Raw genomic sequence first — 21,595 nt, forward strand, 5'->3', positions numbered from 1 at the left:
TGAAAAATCTTAGAAATGCCTTAAATGGTCCAATCTTAGTTTCTCTTAAAGGTTGTATCTGAGATCCCTGGTTCTCCTGAGGTCTGCTTTATGCAGAGTTGATCACATGAATAGGAATATGAATGTGAAGTACGTAAGGAGCTAAATTTTAAAATGTATAAATGCTAACAGCTACCTGTGCCAACTTGGAAAAGAGAAACCAAACTCAGGATGCTACTGGTAGCACACGGACTTCTGAGTCTTGATTGTAATCAGCACCGACAAAATTAGTCTAAGGCAGTCCTAAAGAACGTGAGCATAGCACACTTGGTAAAGGAGAGGCAGAAGTAGAACAGTAAGGGTATTTACTAAAGCTGCTATACAGACAGAAGTTTTCAGAGGGGACTTCTTCAAATCGTGAACATTTTAAATGTAAACATTCTTTGACATAGCAGGATAGTTCAAGCATGAAATAAATAGGTAGAAAATCTATTATTTCTATTGTACAAGCTGAAAGAAATGCAAAAAGTGAAGAAATAATGCAGCAAAATGTCAGGAAGTAAATTTGAATTAAACAGAACAAACCACCAAATTGGATCTGTTACAGGAAATACTTACTTCAAATACATGTTATGCCTTGAGTAGCATCTCTTCAAAATGTGTTATTTTGGCCTTCTGTCTCGGTATCCTTCTCCATCCGATGACTACCCGTGCCTGCAGTTTGTATTGTGCTCCTGAAAACTGAGGTTAGTCAGGACCATATCTCTTTAAAAAAAAACCACACACACAAAGAAAGAAAAAACCCATGCTGGGAAGGGGGAGCTAAAGCCTCTGCTGCATTGGGCTGTTTGGATACATCGGGCTGCAGCAGTGGTCACGCATCCCTCCGCAGCCTGCTGATTTTGCACAAGAGGGGGAACAGGATCGTTTTGCAGTCCAGATGCTGTCAAACACAAGCAACCAATGGAAGAAATGGCACAATGAGCAGACAAGCATGTGGAAGCAGTTTATGAAGAAATAGTTAAATACCGAGCTTTGTCCCAGCCGATGCTGTAAGTACGAGTTCAATAGCAGATCCCGTGGTCACTGCAGTTGTTCGTGGGAGATGTTTTATAGGTATGCCGATGCTTTTGGCACTCACAGGTGGAGAAAGCATTGACTGTGACACATTTAATAGTGTATTTAGGCAAATAACTGTATTGTCTGTGTCTCTACAGGATTTTTGGGTGACTCACGAGCTGCAGTGCGCTGGCAGGGTGGGTGAGGCGTAGGACTTTGCACATGAGCTTGTTCTCCTTTCCTGATGGCTGGTCTGGGCTCTGCTCTATAAATGTGCTAGCAGATTGCTGCAGTACCACCCTCCCTGTGCAAAGGCCTCTCTCTGAATTTCAGCACTGCCTTCAAGCATTGGGATACAAAATACATTTTTTCACGCTACAATGGCTGACTTAATTTTAAAAAATCCTCAAATTACTTGTTACACACGCTTACTTCATGCCAAGTTGCTCTATTATTAATTTTTCTTAAGTAAGCAGTTGTAGAAAGCCTATGAAATTCCAATAGCTTTGTGTGTTACCATTGGGAGACTGGTTCTTAACATAGCTCTCCCAAAGAGAATGCCAAGTATGATTTATTACCCAAAGGAATGAACATTTTCCTATCTTTGGTCTGTTTCTAGCTGAAGTAGATGTATGTATTTTTAAATGTAAACACTTGTTCTTGTGGAAATCCAATGTCTTGTTCTTTGGGAAATGACTTGATGCATTATTATTATTCTGCATATGCCCTAATGATCTAGTACAGCTTTAAAAACAAGCAAAAAAGCAGAGCTAAAGCAAGCTTACTGCACTGTGTTTCTCAGCAAATTTTTTTGGTAATGAGGCAAAATTTTTTATTGTAGCTAAAACTATGCATGTCAGCATAGTTTGTTATTTTACGAGAATATTGATTTTGCTTTCATCTGCCTAAGTATTGCATAAGGCCATGGTGATTTGCTCTGAACCATAGAATATCACCTATTTGATGGCCTCTGCGGTTGTACCTTGGTACTTACCCAGCTGCTGCAGAAACCGCTGGTTGATCTCGCCCCAGTAGCAGGGGAGGTAACAGCGGGGGAGTTGTGATGAGCAGCCTGTGCTGGCGTGTTCAGGAGGATGAGTAGTTGATGCAAGGAGGAGTCGTCTTTTGTGCATCTCTTTTGGGACCTGGCAGAACTGCAGCTCCTGATAGTAATGGCTGCAAGTAACTACACACTTCTGCCCCTATCGCGCTGATCACCTCAGTGGGGACGTAAGGCAGAGCCTCCCTTACACTGAGGAACCCACAGGGGAGTTTTCCCATCATTGTTTTTGGAGTTGCCCTCACCTCATATTCTCAGAGGTATTACAGCTCCGTCAGCTGTTTATTTGCAAAACAACAACTTATTGCTTGCTACCAGAAACTGAATTATACGAGGCCCAATTTAGCACTTAATGAGCTTATAACAAAATGCTGTTACCTAGGGAGTGCTCCAGCAGTGAATGTGAATGCTGAGGCTGTGGTATTGTCAGTGTTCATTCTTGTCCCTTCCTCTCCTGTGTCAGGCTTGTCACCCTCCCAACACCAAGCAGCATCTCTGGATACAAAAACTCAATCCCACATAAAGAATTTCTGTTCCCATACTGAAAATGTGCAGGACCATCACATAATTTAATTAGATAAAATTGTTTTATAGGCTGCTTACTGTTGTGTGAAGACAGTGGGAAAAGTTCAACTCCTGTGTACTTCCATTGTTTTCAGCAGAATTGCACTGGGGTGAATTTGGCATTTTCAGAGCCAACTGGAAAACCTTTTCTTTCTCCGACCCTCTTTCTTACTTGTTTTCCTGTTTCTCAGACATGATTTTTTTATGGCCTCCAGGGCAATAGGCCCAGATTCATAAAAAAATAATATGGAGGATCTAAGGTGCCCAAGTTAGGACCATGCTTGCCTGAGCCTCCCTGTAAAGTCAATGGAAACACAGGGGCACTTCCAGGAAAACTGATATACCACATACCTAAAATTAGCCAGTGGTCATTATGCTTCACAGTGTTTGGGGCTGCTTGGACCCTACTCTCAAAAGCACAGTTTCTAAAATACTGGATGAGTTTTTGTGTTAAAATATACAAAAGTGTAGGTTTTTATAAATCAAAAGAGCATTTTCTCGAAGAGTTTAAATGGTATCTAGCTGCCCAGTTTATATGAACCCTTGGAATAACATACGGAATTGAAAAAATGCACGTCAGATTTTGATATATTTGATCTTTTGGAAGATTTAATCTTTTTAGAAATAAGTGTTAATTCGTTCAGCAATATTTTTTGGTATACACACAATTATTCAGCAATTATTTCTGCCTCAGCTAAGAAATATAACAAGTCACACATTAATTTGGTACAGTAGGTTTTCTCTGTAGATCATATTCAGATTTTCCTTATAAGTGTGTATTTAATGGATATATTTGCATTTTAGCAGTCTTGAACTAAATCTTTCAATGGGGTGGTCTAGTTTATTAGCATTTTTCATCTTCTTTTTGATCAGCTCAATAGACGACGGTCACTGTTTGGAATTTTTAGCAAGCATATTGTTGGTTGTGATGGAGGTACACCAGAGCTGTGTGAGGAAGGAAGGTTTCACACTGCCTGTGAAGACCTACATGTGTTTACGCACAGAGAAATGTGCAGCCATGAAGGTCAAACTATAAATAAATGAGGCTTAGTTGTCTTCCCTAAACTTACCTGTAGAAATTTTCTCCACCCAGGTGAAACCAAAATAAGGCAGCATTTCTGATAGGAGATGATTACACTCAGGACAGAATGGGGCAAGTGTTTTGAGCTCCTCTGGTGACCTCTCAGGAGGGCATGAATGTGCCCCAGGCTCCTCTCAGTGGTAAGGTTTGGCTTCTTTTTTCTTACAGGAGAATGATACAGCTGGTTGTGTATCCCAATCACCACCTATTTGAGATAAGACAGCTGGTGGAAAATAGTAGAGGTCAGAGCTTTAATGCTCTGGTCTCCCATGAAGAAGGAAAGAACAATGTTAGTATTTAAATTACCAGTTTTAGCTAAAGCTTCAGCGAAGCAACAGGAACAGCTTGTACCTTGTTTTAAGACAGGCTAATTTACCTGGCTGTCTCTTCATTAGTTATATATGGTACACTGTGGAGCTCTGCAGCATTAACAGCAAAATTATTGTCAAGTTTTAACTAATGTAAGCTGAGATCCTGGAGAACATGATAGTAGCTTCAAAGTGGTCTGATGTGTTTTACAAGCAGGCACCAGCTGTCGCCGAGTCCTGTTCCATAAAATTATTTGTACTATGAAAGAAATTGCTAATATCAGGAGATGTCTGCAGACCCGTTGGGAGAGAAGGGGAATTGCAGTACTGTGCTCTCAATCCTTGCTTCTGCTGCCTGCACTTTCCCCGTAAACTGCCGCCTGTAAACCTTCCCCTTCCTTCTCAAGTTTCGCCCTCCATATTGTTCTTCTCTCCATCCCAGGCCAATTCCTACATGAATTACCACTTCTGATCAACTCTCATGAGGTTTTTTGTAACAGCAGTGTCCCTGGCCTGCCCCAATCCTCCAGCAGCATCTCACATTTCTCCTACTCCCCAAGGGTGAATTTGGAGGCCCTGGCCATATCTGTGCTGCTAACTAAGAGAGCTAGGGAAGAAAAATCTGCTCAGGTCCTTAGCTCTCTCCTTTGTGCTCAGAGGTGCAGCCAAGCTCATGCCTGCACGGGACCAGCACAAGCATCTGCTGAGCCAGGCTCCCCGTCTAGAGCAGTCAACGGATGAGAGATGGAGCAAGCTGTGCACCAGAGGGTGATTTTTGTAGGGTGGTGTGGAGTCTCTTTCCAGGCGCTAACAAGTAATTTTTACCTCATTACCTTCATATTGGACTGGCATTGGAAACATTCCCTGGCTCTTGGCATAGGCTCGTGTTACCCCAGCAGTCCTGTGCCATGCAGTATCTCAGCTTAACAGTGTTGATCCACCACAGCAAATTAGATTTAAGAACTTAAAGTGCGTTCTAGTTTGCTTTGGTTACTTCTGTTGATGCTAAACACATCCCTTTAAATGATAATGGTGTTTGATGTTTATACAATGTATGTATATGTACAAGGGACTTCACCCAAACAGCAGTAGTGATGTGGAAAGCTCATCACTTTGGGACATATACAATTATATACAATAAATTATTTGGTTGCATATGTTAGAGACCACTCCCCTACTGCAGAAAAATGGACCATTAGACCTGAAACATCTGTTTCAACTCTTCTGTGATGCCACAAAAACTGATTTATTTCAGTTTCTTATTAGCTGTGACAAGGATGATGTCAGACAAGTTGTGCATGCGCTGTCTTATAAATAATAAATGAGAAGGACCATGTCTTCTTTCTCTAATGGATCAATGTTATAGCTGGATGGAAGAGGCCCCAGCTTGCTGTACGGAACATAATGGAGTAACAAATTTGCTCAGACTCTGTTGAGTGTATTGATCCCAGGGGCTCCTGCTTGCCCCTTTATCTTGATCTCTGGCATCTCTCTCATCATGTTGTAAAATACTACTTTGATTAAGAGGAATAACAATAAGCTCTTAAAGTTTTATAAAAAACTAGAAATAATAGAACAAATTGCATGTTCTTTTTGGTCAACCTAAACTCTGTAATATAAAAATCTTCCAAATACCCTTTCAGTGCAGCTTCATTTATTAATTATTAATTTAGCAACTCCAATCTGAAATGTGCTTCTCATCTCTTTCTATTGCAGTGCTTGCAGAGAGAGCTTTGTTGTTATAAGCTTCTCATTAATCATAATTTTCACTAATAAGGTGCTGTTTAATCAAGTAATTCAAAACACTCGGCAAACCCTCATGAATGCAGCTTTATGATAAGCTGTTGCTTAATATGGCTGTTTGTGAATAATGTTATTTCAGTTTCATATGCTGAAATTCCATATTCAGTCCCTTGGTCATTTTCTTTCAGTGTTAGGCCACCTTTTTAGCATTTTTAATTAGGAAAAAAAGAGCACTGAAATACCTGTTTAGAAAGTAATACCTAGAATTGGGTATGTTGTGAAGCACTAGAAGAAAAGGAAGGCATGGGCACACCAAATCTTGGCAGAGTTCTTCTAAGAATATTTTTCAACGACAGTTGCTGTCGTGAATGGCACCTGCTAAATAAACAGGCTGCATTTCAGTGCTTTCACACTGGTTTGCAGCATCAGCAAAGGAGTAAAGTATTCTCAGCTTATAAAAGATTTTCTCCCCACTGTCTTGGCATGCTGTATCGAGTCAAATCTCTGTGTTAATCTTCTTGCTTCTGCAACATTTGGCATTCCTAGATGAAAATTTTCAGCATAGTGTGTCCCAATTTAAAGACAAGCCCTCCTACTTATGAAGAAGAAATTCATACAGATAAATTCCCTGCTTAAAAGCATACTAGTCATAGACAGAAAATGCCAAACCATTTGTGTCATTAATTTTGGCTAACAAATGGCATAGAGATGAAAATACTTCTGGTCATGTCTGTCAAACTCTACCCATACTTGTACAAGTATGTAGTGATCATAAGAGCCTCTTCCTGCTGCTTTTATAAAAAACTAGTCTTGGAGGAACAGAAGAGAAAAAGAAAATTTATTTATTTTTTATTAATATCAGTAACTGAAAATAAAATTTGGCCTTGCAACAAACACTTCAGAAGTATTTATCTGTTGGTCTGAACAACAGCCTTTGCCAGGTAGACGAACAGCACTCATCAGAGCTCCTCTCACTTTCGAGTCTGTTTCTGAAACAGCTCTCTATACTTTGCAGGAAAATTTGACTGGCTGCTATGTGGAATTGTTCTGGAGAAAGAAGAGAGCCTGCAAGGTATTCCCCACTTCTTGCTTATGGACCTGCCTCTCTCTTGACATGAGTTATGGAGGCATACAGCGTTAAGTCTGTGTTAGTGACTTCATGCTATAAAAGTACCATTTCTACACAACCTAACCATCATTATTTCAGGGCTTTTGACCTAAACCGAACCCTACTGTCTCCTCAAAACTCCCGCAGATCTGCCAAGACCACAGGGATGTCACATGGGGCACAGAGACCCGGGAACAGGGGTACGCACTGGGTGTGTGGCCCAGATCTAGCCGGGTTCTGACCTTGAGCACATGTGAGTTGGTATGTATCCGAAATGCCAGATTCTGCACCTAGGTCGGAGTAATGCCGGGCACAAGTATGAATTGGGAGAGGCGTGGCTGGAGAGCAGCCCTGCAGAAAGGGGTCTGGGGGTGCTGGTCGGCAGCAGGCTCACTATGAGCCAGCAGTGTGCCCTGGCAGCCGGGAGGGCAAACCGCACCCTGGGGTGCATCAAACACAGCATAACCAGCCGGTCAAAAGAGGTGATTATCCCGCTGTACTCAGTGTTGGTGCGGCCTCACCTGGAGTAGTGTGTGCGGTTCTGGGCCCCACAATTTAAGAAGGATGTGAAGGTCCTTGAATGTGTCCAGAGGAGGGCAACAAAGCTGGTGAAAGGGCTGGAAGGCATGTCCTGTGAGGAGCGGCTAAGGACTCTGGGCTTGTCTAGTTTGGAGAAAAGGAGGCTGAGGGGCGACCTCATTGCTCTCCACAGCTTCCTGAGGAGAGGAACTGGAGAGGGAGGTGCTGATCTCTTTTCCCTGGTATCCAGTGACAGGGTGTATGGAAACGGTTCAAAGCTGTGCCAGGGGAGGTTCAGGCTGGACATTAGGAAGTGTTTCTTTACCGAGAGGGTGGTCAAACACTGGAACAGGCTTCCTAGAGAGGTGATGGATGCCCCAAGCCTGTCAGTGTTTAAGAGGCATTTGGACAATGCCCTTAACAACATGCTTTAACTTTCCGTCAGCCCTGAACTGGTCGGGCAGTTGGACTAGATGGTCGTTGTAGGTCCTTCCAACTGAAATAGTCTGTTCTATTCTATTTAGACTGGGGACCAGTCTTTTAGGGCAGAGGGCTGTAGTAGTATAGACACAGTCTAAGCGCTGTATATGTTTCCAAGATGGAAAGACAGAGAGTGTTCAGCTGGTCTAAAGGCTATATACATTTCTGTAAATGTAAATAGTCTTTTATGGGCAAGATGGGAACTGTTCTTAACCCTTCTGCTTTGCCGTATGGCTGCCTCTGACTTTATCTTGTTACATAAAGTGAATTTTCTGTCTGTCCTGGATCTTAAATATTACAGCGTCCTCTTCTGTGCTTTTGTAGTTACAGTCTTGCCCTGCTGATACTGACCCAGATGCTGTTGTGCAAATGATTTTCCTGACTTGCCACTAGAGTAAGGCTGCCCTGCTCTATGCTTTTCTTGATTCCTCTCTTTTCCTAAGCATCAAGCATGAGCTGCCTGTCCTTACATTCAAAGCCTTTGTAGCTCTCATACATGCTCTTCTCCAGTACTGTGAAGCTGACCTCCTTTTTTGGTTGGCTAATAATGACAGTCTCTAATGTTCCCATGTTATTTTTTCAGCTGAACCTCTCAGTATTTTCTCCCACAAAAATTCAGAGGTTGCTACGTGCTGATCTGAATCAAGTGAAGTTGATGATGAGGCACTGTACAGCTTATGTCTGCAACCACATTGCATAACACGGCCGTATGTCCCTAACAGCTGGTGCTAATGGGAAGGAAGGAAACTGTAGTTGCCTTTATCTCCTCCCCACCTTTCATTACTGGTCCTCTTCCAAAAATACCTTAAAGAACTCTAGTTTGGTAATGAAATATTAAAAATGGACAATCTTTGAGCTGCTTCAGTGTTATGGCAACACCATGTCCTGCTAACAGGTACTGCAGGTTCTGTTTCTAGGACTATGATTCTGGGGTTGCTACTGGCGTGTTGCGACTGTTATTATTAGAGAATTGGGATCTGCTGTGAAGAGAGTTTTCTGAGACACCAGGCAAGTCTCCACACTTCAAGCAAGCCATTTTTTACTCAAGAACTTTAGCAACTGAACACCAAGTATTAATCACACATGCCAGTCAAGCCCTAGGTATAAGATACTGTAAATGTGATACTGCCTGGTTGACCCTGACAGCCACAGTCTTTAATGGTTTAGTCTCTGAGGCTGAGATGGCTGGGCTCGAGAGCTCTTCAAAGATGGAATCCAGAACTGAAGAGGGCTTCTGTCTTCCCCAATTGCCACTGTGTTTATATACACAGTGCTGGCGTTTATATACACTTTTCCATAGGTCAGGACCAGTCTCGTCCAAAGACATACTTCCTCTTCTCTCCTCTCCTCCCAGGTCTGGTCTCTTTGTTCAGGTGGCTGTTACATATCTGCAGGCTGGTTCCTGATTATGTGATTCCTTCTAATAGTTGCAGATTGAGTACCTTTATTCTAGATTTGATACTATTATGCAACTATACCAAACAAACAGCTATTACAAAATATTTTGCTCCCTGCCCTAAATCAGACTATCCTGTAGTATGTCTGGGTGCAACACAAAATGGATGTGTTTCACTCTTCTACCTTAAATTGGGCAGTCTTGTGGCATGCCTGGGTGCAAGCAAACAGAACAAAATCATCAACATAACACTGAAATTCCCTGCTGGCTGACTGAACAACAGAGTGAGCTTCTGTTTTAGGAGACTACACTAAAACAATTTTTGACTTAATGTATCCATTCATTTTTGGTTTAGACCCATACATTTAGCAAATCTGAGATGCATGAGTGAGCTTTCTTTAAAATAAAGCTTTGTGTCCACTATGTTGACAACACAAAAGTATTCCCAAACCATAAATACAAGATCATTTCATTCTATCCAGTACTGTTGGAGAAATTAGGAGTGAATACAGTGACCTGGTAACATGCCCCACAGGCCAATGAACTCAGTTGCTCTCAGGTAAGAGTGTAGATGTGAATTTCAGAGTTGAGACCTTCTCTCCACCTCTCCCCAGCTGCCATTTTGAAGATACACAAATTTAGACACTGTCAGCTTAGATATCCCAAGTGATTCCCAGGGCTTGGCTGTGCACAGAGGAGCTCTGTGGGGTTGGAAGGGATCTCCTGGAAGAGAGCAGTGCTCTGGTGTCATAGGCTGAGAGAGCCGTTTTTGGAAGAAAGCTGATCAGTCTCCGAAGCTGACACTTTTCTCTGCTTGCATCTCCTTTTGGAGGGCTGCCTGAGAACCTCATTGCTTTTATGATTCATTTTTCCCCACTCTAGACTCAATTTATTCTTGGGTAATTTAAACCTATATATTTTTGTGCCCATAGGATCTAATAAGTTAAGACTACTTCTTTTCCTGTGCTCATTCATCTAATAGATTTACAAAGAATAATCTCACCTTTTCTTTGCTATCTTTTCTTTCACTCTCCGTGGCTAAAGAGGCCAGTTTCTCTTAGTCTCTCCTTAGAGGACAGGCTGTTGATTCCCTTGGCTTCCCCTGTGGTTTCAAGTCATGTCTTTGGGGAACTCTCATTAGCTTCTTATTATCATCTGCCATAGTTTTGTATCTACCATTATTGTAATAATTTCCATCTTTTCCTGCTTAACTGATAGTTTTCAATGTAGTCAGTGTTTCTAAACTTCAGGAGATGAGATTTATGCCATTTCCTTTCTCTAGAAGATAATTTTTCAACGGAAGATATTAGGTTGACTGCATATTTTGTTGTATTTTAACTCATTTTGCATTTGCTTTCATGACTTTGATTAGTCTTTCCTTTCTAAAGCCTTGCACGCTATTGATGTTGCACAAAGGATCTGTAGTTGCCTGGATCACTTTTTTCCCAGTCATATAGTACTAACCTCTGTTTGATTTATTAAAAACATTTCCTACTAAAACTGCAATTTTGTGTTCCAGAGTTCTTGGACAGAGATAATCCAGTTTCTTCCAACTAGAGTGAGTTAACTTTAAATCCTACCTCAGTTATGGAATTTCAGTTTCTCCATCGTTTTTTCTACTAGCCATGTCATCTTGGTCCCCATACTGAATGCTAAAAATAAATGGGAATGCTACTTGCCTCTGTCACATTACCTCTGTTACAGGTTGTGTTATGAGGCTTTCTAAGTAAAAAGGCCATGTCTCAAATTGTGCCCAGAAATCACTTGGAAGCTGTGGCAGAGTAGGAGATGCATCATTCGGTGAAGTGGTACACTGCACACAATCTGCAGCCCAAAACTGCTGTGAAGGTCCCTGAGATGATAAATCAAAGCTCAGTTTCATCAGATGCAGTTATGTCGGCAATACACACTTGTCTCACCTGGAGATCCCTCAAACCAGGGCTGTCTGCATATCTCATATCTCCTGAAGGAGAGAATGACTTGGTAGGCTGATGATGTTATCAAGATTATCTCATCATAAGCTTTCCTGTAATTCAACATGAAAAAATGTTCTTTGCAATAGTAATTGAGGACAGGATAAGTATTAGGAGAAGGCTTGGCTTCTTGAATGCTCTTTTGAGAGCTGCTAATATCTTCCCCTCCATGAAAGTATTGGGAATATTCTGTCATTGTTACTTGAAATTTCCTCGTTGGGTTTTTGTCAGTCAAATGCAGATTTCTGAGTTGTAGGTCTGAGAATTTCAATCTACCTCAAACCTTAAAGAAGGAGATACTGCAAAACATATTCATACAATAAATAAATAAATCACATTTATGTATATCTGATACAGGTTAGTGTTTCGTGGCTATCAATCTTGCCTGAATCCAAATATCTGTAAACAAAAGGGGGAACCTCCATATAATAATAAATACTCATTTAATGAGAGACAAAAAATGAATTCGGTACTTGAAACAGCTTTGCTTCTCAGGACTTTCAAATTACTGTGATAAGCAATTCTTTCCAATCTTCATTGCAATCATAAGAATAATAATGAAAAAGACCCTGAACTGTCCTTAGAACACAGAAAGTCCAACTAAGAACACAACTGCTCCTAACAGCAGGCTAACATCCTTCTTTCCTGGCCATCTGTGTTGCTGTTGGCAGCATATGAAGGGGTTCAAGCTGCTTCGGAAGTGGTTGGTACTGAAGCACAGCTCCTCCTGGCACCCCGACTGCCGGTGCTGGGCTGGATGTTCAAAGGGAGGGTCCCCTCTACACATCATGCAACCGATGCTACGTGGAGTAAGTGGGTGGCACTGATCACACAACGGGCCCAAATAGGAAACCCCAGTCGCCCAGGAATCTTGGAGGTGATCACAAACTCGCCAGAAGGCAAAGACTTTGGAATATCCCCAGAGGAGGAGGTGACGCGTGCTGAAGAGGCCCCACTGTATAACAAACTGCCAGAAAATGAGAAGCAATATGCCCTGTTCACTGATGGGTCCTGTCGCCTTGTGGGAAAACATTGGAGGTGGAAAGCTCCTGTATGGAGTCCTATACGCCAAGTTGCTGAAGGAGAAGGTGAATCGAGCCAGTTTGCAGAGGTGAAAGCCATCCAGCTGGCCTTGGACATTGCTGAACGAGAAAAGTGGCCAGTGCTTTATCTCTATACTGACTCATGGATGGTGGCAAATGCCCTGTGGGGGTGGTTGCAGCAGTGGAAGCAGAACAACTGGCAGCGCAGAGGTAAACCCATCTGGGCTGCTGCGTTGTGGTAAGATATTGCTGCCCAGGTAGAGAACCTGGTTGTGAAAGTACATCACATAGATGCTCACATACCCAAGAGCTGGGCCACCAAAGAACATCAAAACAACCAGCAGGTGGATCAGGCACCCTCAGAGACACCTGGGCCAAAGAGCATGGCATAGAGTGGGTATATCACATCCCCTACAATGCAACAGCCTCCGGGAAAATTGAAAGATACAATGGACTGTTAAAAACTACCCTGAGAGCAATGGGACATTCAAACATTAGGATACCCGTTTAGCAAAAACCACCTGGTTAGTCAACACTAGGGAATCTGCCAATCGACTGGCCCTGCCCAACCAAAATTTTTATGTTCTGTAGAAGGGGATAAAGTCCCTGTCGTGCACATAAGAAATATGCTGAGGAAGACAGTCTGGGTTATTCCTGCCTCGGGCAAAGGCAAACCCATCCGCGGGATTGCTTTTGCTCAAGGACCTGGGTGCACTTGGTGGGTGATGTGGGAGCATAGGGAAGTCAAGTGTATCTCAAGGGGATTTGATTTTGGGTGAGAATAGCCAATGATTTGAATTGTATGATGTTAATTGCTATATAAAATTGTATGTCATCACTTCTATGGTTGCTATATGTCATATCAATGGTATTACAGTAAGAGTCCCTCAGATTAATGAAGAATGAACTTGAACTAGAACTTTTCCTTCCAGCCCTGTATCACTTACAGAGACTGACTTCAACAAAAACTACTGCTGGCATAATTATTCCGAAATTTTAGTATTTTCCATACAAGGGCTCAGTTCCTATCCTGTCCTTCATCTGGTTTCTTGTCAGGGACTCATGACACTGACATCCCACTGTTAGATAATTCATGAACTCTTGTATTGGCAAGTCTGCACAGAACTGTGTTGCTACGGTGGACGGTCCAGACTAGCTCAGATACTAGAAATTATATAGCTGCATTAGTGTTCAGCTTGGACTTATGGTACCCTGCTTTAGAGCGAGCAGAGCTTATCAATTAAGCTGGGTATCTCTAAACGGCATCGTATTGTGCAGTCAAGTCATAACCTATATTCCTGCTATTTTTTTCTCTGCTTGATAGCCCCATAGTTCATGTTTGTGACTGCAGAGCTCTTTAGGTTTCTGTATTATGGTTCACAGACAGTCTCAGTTTCCTGTTTCACTGGAAAACCCATTAAATAGTTCAGAACTAACTTTGAGCACAAATGGTTCTCCTTCTGCTTGTCCTTTTGTTTGGCACCCACTGCTTTCAGTTTCAGAGGAGAGGTCTTAAAACCTCCAGCAGTGAGGTTTTAACCACATGGCTCTTTCCCTCAGTTGTTGTTTTTTTTTTTTTAAGCCTTTTTCTCCAGCTGCTATGTATTGTTGAGAAATCACTTTGAGACATTTTCATTGGGTATCTAAGTTTACTTCATCAGAATTTGATGAAAGGATTCTTTATGCATAATTCAACCACACAGTCCCAGATGGTTACTGTAAGATCATTTGAATACCACAGAATCAAACTGTTAATTAGTCATATTATTACAAATCATTTTTAGAGTTTTCATATTGTCGCATGTAGTCATACTTCCTGAGTCACCTTTTCCATAAGTGAAGTATTGCAAATCTTGTGTTAAGCACAGTTACTTGTTGAGAATTGCGTTTCCTTTGTTCCTTTGAGAAAGAAACAGATTAAGTTGGCACAGGACCTATTTCTTGGTTTGAAATAACTTAGTCTTACTCTTAAGTATTGTACTTTTTTTTTGGCCCCTGAGACAAATTTCCCCTGCTCCATGGCTTAGGGTAGTGGTTGTCTCAGCTGGTGTATCCACGCAGCATTGAGCTGCGAGGAGATACTGGCTTCATCTTGAGAACCATAGGGCTGTCGGCTCTGCTTACTGTGGCGCTGGATCGTTACTGCTCCGCTGCTTCTGGTTTTGGAGCTAGCAGCTGCTCAGGTAACTCCTTTTCAGTATGTGCTACAGATGTATCCATACCAAATCTACTATTTACCGTTACGGCCTAACTTCACTGTCAGCTGCTGGAGGCTGTCATCTCTCTTTTAATAATAAACAAGTTTTCACAATTAATAAATTTCAGTGACTGTCAGATGGCCACCACACTGTGAGGCAAAGAGCAGGAGAGGGGGTTCACTCAGCCTGAGGGAACTACATAACCTTGCTGCAGGTAACAGATCTTAGCGTTGCTTTGAACTTGCCCTGGACTCTGGTGTGTGTTTTGATGAGCAATTTGTCTGCCCTCACCCACACTCTTGCCGGTGCAGCTTTTTTCTCTTCTAAGTCTTGTGGTTTGAGTAGGTGTTAAAATTGCCTAAATGTAAACCAGTTGCAACTAATTCCTAGAACACCTTCATAAATCAGACTTTTTTCAAATACCTGGTTGGGCACCTGGTTCATGCAGTCAAGGTGAAATACATTCCCAGATTTGTGATTAGCTTGGCAGTGTCTTCTGTGGTTTTTGCCCCCCTCACTCCTCATGTGGCATATAGTCATCAACTCAAGTTTAGCTGGGAATTTTCTTTGTTTATCAAACTTCCTGCTATTCTAGGAACCTATGGCAATTATGGAGTTGCTAGTCAGTGATTATACTACTCTATGGGATCTAAGAGGGACAATTGCTGCTCTTTCTATTGCTGGTGTGGCCTTGGAAGGGGTAGGCACAAACAACAATATTTGCTCCAAAAAACCCAATGACTACAAAATTTGCCCCATTTTTCATCTGTTAAATATTTTTATCCTTGTACATGTATTCGTCGTGTTTCATCAAAAAGGAATAATGCCTACTGTGCCAAATGCATTAAAATCATCACACACTAGAAAAAGAATCCCTTTGTACAGCTGTTATCAATCTGTCCTCTATATAAAAATCAACAAGAGTGCAGCATTTTTATACATTATAATATTAATAGCATTAGTAATATAGTATTAATAGTATTAATACTATCAATATTATTATCTATATCATAATATCTACTAATTATCTATCGATATTATCTAAATATCAATAAATTAATTATCAATATAATTAATTATTAGTATTATTAAATACTATCAATATACTATCAATAGTATTAAAGTGTTAGCATTTTTGAAAGCTTTTAGTTTACTGTTAATTTTAAAATTGTATGTGATAAAGCATGAAAGCTCATGTAATGCATAGCAGCATAAATGCAGAGCCATAAACTTTGCTGTTAGCACTGATTTATATTTGCTGATGGCCTGGACTACTCATTTCAGTTGAATTTGCTACACCAAAACTATCTAGACAATAAACATATTAAGGACATATCTATTTTACTTCCAGCATGTCTAGCTTGCTGGCACATTATTATATTACATTGTATCAGATCCATCTCAAATTTCTGCAGAACAGCTATCTCTGAGAAGCAACTCTGTACGTTTGTGTGGTACCTGCAGTTGTGTGATAGCCTTGAATTTAATTTAACCTTTGAAGAAATGCATTTTGAACCCAGCTAGTATACTTGTGAATTGACAGGAACAATTTGTACTTAAGAGGTGACTATCTTCTCAAAATTTTGATACCTGGATGGTCCTTTTTTCAAGGTTTATCTGCTTCCTCTGGACTGTGCACCAGTCCTTGTTATATTCATAGTGAGTATGGTGTAGGCTTATTCAGACCTACTGCTGTTATTGCATGGAGTGGGATTTTAATTATGAGAATTAAACCTGTCATATGCTCCTGCCTAATAAATCCAGGAGAAAACAGAATTTAGTGAAAGAGTGGAGCCATTCTGTATTTATAATGGTATACAGGAGACTACAAATTAGCTGTGAGATGACCCCATACTACTTGAGATCCAAGATTAGACCTCCGGCATATTTGGTTTCCAGATTGTTCTGCCTCTCTTGGTGCTCACTTGTCAGCCTTGAGTTTTGCCAGGTATTCTTGCTTTTTCCCTTTTAAAGGGATGTTTAAGTCATGCTAACAGGTTTAGAAGAATGCAAGTCTTTAGTTTGTGTCACAAGGCGCATCTCCCTGTATTTGCTGGTAAAACCATTATTGGTAAAACAAAAATGATGTCATATGCATGAGATACGAGTTGTACATTTTCATTCAATTTACAGTTTACTAAGAAAGCATTTTGGGGGGAGAGTGAAATGTCCTAAAACAAAGAAGTGCTTTTTCCCCATCTGGTTTACACATGGACTGTTTGTATCTGTGATACTGAAAGGAGCCATGATTAGTGTGAGGCGATTGTGCCATGGCCTTGAACCTTGAAGACAAATGCTAGGTACAACCAAGGTTATCCATGAATGCAGCAGATGGATGCGGTACCTTTGGCTGTGCACATCCCACTAGTGACGCAGCCATGCTGCAGCTCTGGTCAGCTCAGCTTGCTCTCGTGCTATGCTGCTCACAATTCCTCTCCTGCTTGAAGATATATACCTCTGTCGTGGTTTAACCTGGCAGGCAGCCAAATACCACGCAGCCGCTCACTCAGTCACTCCCCCCGCCCCCCCAGCGGGATGGGGAGAGAATTGGAAGGGTAGGAGTGAGAAAAACTCATGGGTTGAGATAAAGACAGTTTAATAGAACAGAAAAGGGAAAATAATAATAATAACAATAGAATATACAAAATGAGTGATGCACAATGCAATTGCTCACCACCCGCGCTGACCGATAACCAAGTAGCGATCGGTACTTCCTGGATCACGCCTACCATTCATATACTGCGCATGATATCACATGGTATGGAATACCCCATTAGCCAGCTGGGCTGGCTGTCCTGATTATGTTCCCTCCCATCTTGTGTACCTAGCTCAGTCAGTAGGCACGGGAGCTGTCCTTGGACTAGGAGGCCACTTAGCAACAACTGAAAACATCAGTGTGTTATCAACATTCTCCTCATACTAAATCCAAAACACAGCACTAGGAAGAAATTTAACTCTATCCCAGCCAAAACCAGGACAACCTCCTGTTGTTGTGGTCTTGTTTATTCCAACAGAAGTCAGCATAAGCAATAATGGTTTTGTGATAAAATTGTGCTTTTAAACTGTATAAAACATAAATTGAGGATTAGCTACTGCTGTGCTTTGTTCACAAATTTTCTCCTCTAAACTTTGGATTGTGTTCAGTAATTCTGATGGTTCTTGCATGCTTCCCATGCTGCTGGATGGAGTATTAACAGTTTTGATTTAGTTGTTACCGTTGAGGAAAGAAACTCAGTGTATGTGTAGTTTAACTGCATGTAGTAGAATGTGAAGTTCAGACTGATCCCAATATTAAAAGGATGGATGAGGAGTGAACAGATAGATAGTCAGATAATCACTAATGATTTTCACACCAGAAATTTCTGGAACGATATTAATATATATGTATCTACCTGATTTGCAGGCAAAATTAGGTATTTGCATAGCTATGCCTGTGGCTTCAAACCCACAACGAATCACAGGCATCCACAAAACTGAAGATTGTTTTTACAGGTTGATTACTAAACCTCCTCCACCAAAATTCAATCAAAGACAGACATAAAATCCTCCAGCAAAGGTGTTTCCTTTTAAAAACTAATAAATCCCACAGTAGAAAATTGGCATAGGCAATGGTTGTAACTGTTTTTTTTCCCAGGAGAGACTTACGGTTATGTCTATACTAATAAAATCAATGACAGAAGGTTCTCAGGTGCTGCAGCTCAATATCATAAAAAGCTATAAGGTAACCTGTATGACCACCTCAGGCACTGAACAAGTGTAAGGTCAGGAAGCTAGTGTGCCAGGGTCAGTCTGTATTTGGTATCTGACAGCCAAGTTGGCTCTCCTTCTTACCATGGGAGACAACATAGAGATGACCGTGCCAAAATCTTTCTGTGATTGTAATGTGATCTGGTAGCAAACTGACACCACCATTTGGTCACATCCATGCCGGCAAACCCAAGCTCCTTCGAGGACTATCAGAATGATTTGCCAGTGTAGAGATGTCAATTCATGCTGCGATATAACTTGCTCTCCTGCTAAGCAAACTATTTATTGAATTAATAATTTTTAGGCTGCTTTCAGGTACTTTGGACCTATCCATTTTCTGGACAAGGTGTCATTGTCAAAAATCCTAGGATATTTTTATTTTCCTGGGGTGTGTCAGCACCAACAGCAAGTAACATATTAATTCTTTTGAAAAAAGGGGCTTTTCAGTGTCCTGGGAGAAATACAGCAATTACTGACTTACTAAGATAATGGGTTTACCTAGAGTCTTGTCAGCATGCAAGTCATGTACAGTCTTATGTGCGAAATCATGCACAAAATTGCAATGAGTTAAAAAGCTTCCCCACAGCAACATAATGAAGGACAATCTTTGAAAGGCCAAACCTAGAAATAGAATGCAGTCTGAGAAAGTGTGTCACTCACTAATTCTGGAAAGGCTGTCTCTTAAAGTCATAATTAGCTTTCTATTATAAACCTATTTTTTCTTTTTCCTTCCCCAAGACAATTGAAGCTGCTCAAATAACTTTAAACATTTTTCACGTATGATTTTACTGATGATGTTTTAGGGGAAACAGTATAAGCTGGCCTGGTCTTCTAACAACAGCTGCACCACAGAGTGCCAGAACCCCTTGAGCCTGGCTTTCCACTGCAGCCAAAACGCCTTTCCTTGGTGCTCCCTTCCCAACCATAACCCATTACGCAGCAGGGCTGCAATGGTTTTACTCTCTATGGAATCATTCATACCTGGGCAAATGAGGCTGGATTTGCATGGCTGTTTGCTTAAGTCTGTATTACTTAAGTATGACTTAAGTGTGGAACTTTTCTTTGGATTACATGCTAGGTATACGTCTCAGCATCGGTAGAAAGAAAAATTTATATTGAAGCCACTTAGTAACACATTATGCTAAGTTAAATTCTCTGTGATGCTTTTCACAGTAGACATGCATTCAGAATTCACCTTCAGTCCATATACCTATTTACTAATTGAGTAAGTAAATTCCTAAGTATTAAAAAAAATAACATTCAAGCCACAAATTCTACCCTCTTTTCTTTCACACCATTTTTATTTCAATATCATACTTACATAGCAAACTAATTCACCTCTTGCAATTTAGCCACAGTTGTTTCCCTTTCTGGGTCAGGAAAGAATGTCTCTGCATTACTGTTTGAAGAGGGACATACGCAGCTGCACATTATGAAAAGACTTGCCAACACCGTCAGAAGCTCAGAGAAGGATTTACATTTGCACAGATGCAGAACAATAATGGAATACCATTGCCATCCTCCCAGCTCTCTCAAACGTATCTTCCTTGGGTAATAACTTAACATAAATATTGAATGAAATGTTTTCTGCTGCTTGACAGCACATGCCTTGCCTCACTTATACACTATTCTGGTGCTACAAAAATTCTGTGTGTCAGCTTGAAGGAAATAGTTTCTGAAGGTATGTGCAGCAGAGGGTAGATGTCGACCTATATAGCTGGGAGTGAGGATTAGCTGGGAAGACTTTGAAACCTCCCTATGGAAAGTCATTGCAAGCTAGTTAATCTCTTCCCCTAGCTGCAAGCCATTTGAATAGAAGGGCAAAATCCTTCTTCATAAATGTTCTGCCCAGCTTGTTATTTTCCTTTTGGCATAATTTTATGCCAAGGCTGTAATATATATCCTAGTGCCTTTTTTTTTAAGCAGATACTGATGCAAAGGAAGAAATTGAAAACTTGCCCATTTATTCAGCATACTTACAGCTACATGTGTTCATTATTGGACTGATTGTATGACATTGTACTGGAGGAGAAGCAGGAAACCTCACTGCTCTTTTTCAGTTCTCCATGTGCTTACAAGTACTGTAACGCACAAGGCAGTTTATAATTAGTATCATGACTCACTTAATACTAGTAACTGCAGCTATGCCCTCAGAGGAAATGACTTTTCCATACCCTTCAGTTCAATTCTGTTTTGTACTGACGGGCCACCCCTTTTCTCTTGTGTCTCTTCTTCCAGAACTCCTGAGCTGATGTTAAGAAGTGTCTTCTAGCACGTGTGAGGGAGAAGACAAGTCAGACTTTGGCCCTCACAAATACTCTTCCAACTGTGCCTGCTTCAGAAAAAAAGGAAGACAAAGCAGAAACAGCAGCTTCCAGAATTCCACTCCTTTTCCAGAAGATAAATATAAATCAATTACACAAGAACATAGCCTGAATTCAGTTAAAGAAACTAAACAAGACCTCCTTGCTTTCTGAGACCTGTCCTATTAAGTCTGTTCCTGATATAAGAGAATAAACTTCTGTCAACGATTAAGCAAGTGGCTTTAAAAGAAAACTGGAGAAGTAGCAGATGGTGAGGCACAACTCTGGGAGTTCAGGGATGGTGTGAACACTGAGTTGAGTTTCACACGCTTGGGCTTTCTAGTGTCCACTGAAGAGATGATGAGTCACCAAGCAAAGAAGATTGAAAACGAATTTGCTAATTTATAAATCCAATATCTGCTTCATGTTCCTATTGGGAAGATATCAAAGAAAAAGAGACAATGGAGATCGAGGATAAGAACAGGTAAAAAAAAAAAATTAACTCCTGAAAGAATTTTCTGTTAGGCTGACATGTTCTTGCTTAAACACCCATGGTCAGTAAGTTAAAGACTGAGTCTGAAACTTGCCTACTGTTTGTACAAAATTGCTACTTTTAAAGGTGAAATTAATTTATTAAGTTACAAAATCATACATAGGTGCCAGGTTCTGCTGCATTTACTTATGAATTTTCTCTGTGAAATTAATGAGAACTGCTTGAAAAAATTAATCACTCCTGTGAGTAATGGATTCATAGTCTAAATTTCAATTTACATGTACAGTCTACATTCACTATAGCATTTTTTGAAAACAAGTGAAAGAGAAAGTTTTCTTCCTGCACTTGCCTGACTTTGAATTCAACACATTGCTTTATGGGGAAGAATGTATAATCTTGCTAACAGCTAAAAAGCAAGTTCCTTGTGTGAACAGTGTCTAAACAAATCTTATGAGACAAATAGATAGTAAGTTGTAATTAGAAGTGTTCTTATTTGCTATCAATGGGCCTGCAGTAAGACGACAGCCTCCACCCTCAACCT

General features: G+C 40.9%; 1 protein-coding gene across 1 annotated transcript in view; it reads left to right on the forward strand.

The window, feature by feature from the left end:
- Positions 1-815: 815 nt before the first annotated feature.
- Positions 816-21,595, forward strand: part of SACS (sacsin molecular chaperone) — a 70,776-nt gene continuing 49,996 nt past the window's right edge. Inside the window, exons 1-2 of the mRNA XM_075139927.1 lie at positions 816-1,031; positions 20,497-21,045. Coding sequence (XP_074996028.1) covers positions 21,023-21,045 — 23 coding nt within the window. The 5' untranslated portion in view covers positions 816-1,031; positions 20,497-21,022. The remainder of the gene's footprint in view (positions 1,032-20,496; positions 21,046-21,595) is intronic.

The sequence above is a fragment of the Calonectris borealis genome, chromosome 1 (assembly GCF_964195595.1).
Source record: "Calonectris borealis chromosome 1, bCalBor7.hap1.2, whole genome shotgun sequence".
NCBI classification, from domain to species: Eukaryota; Metazoa; Chordata; class Aves; order Procellariiformes; family Procellariidae; genus Calonectris; species Calonectris borealis.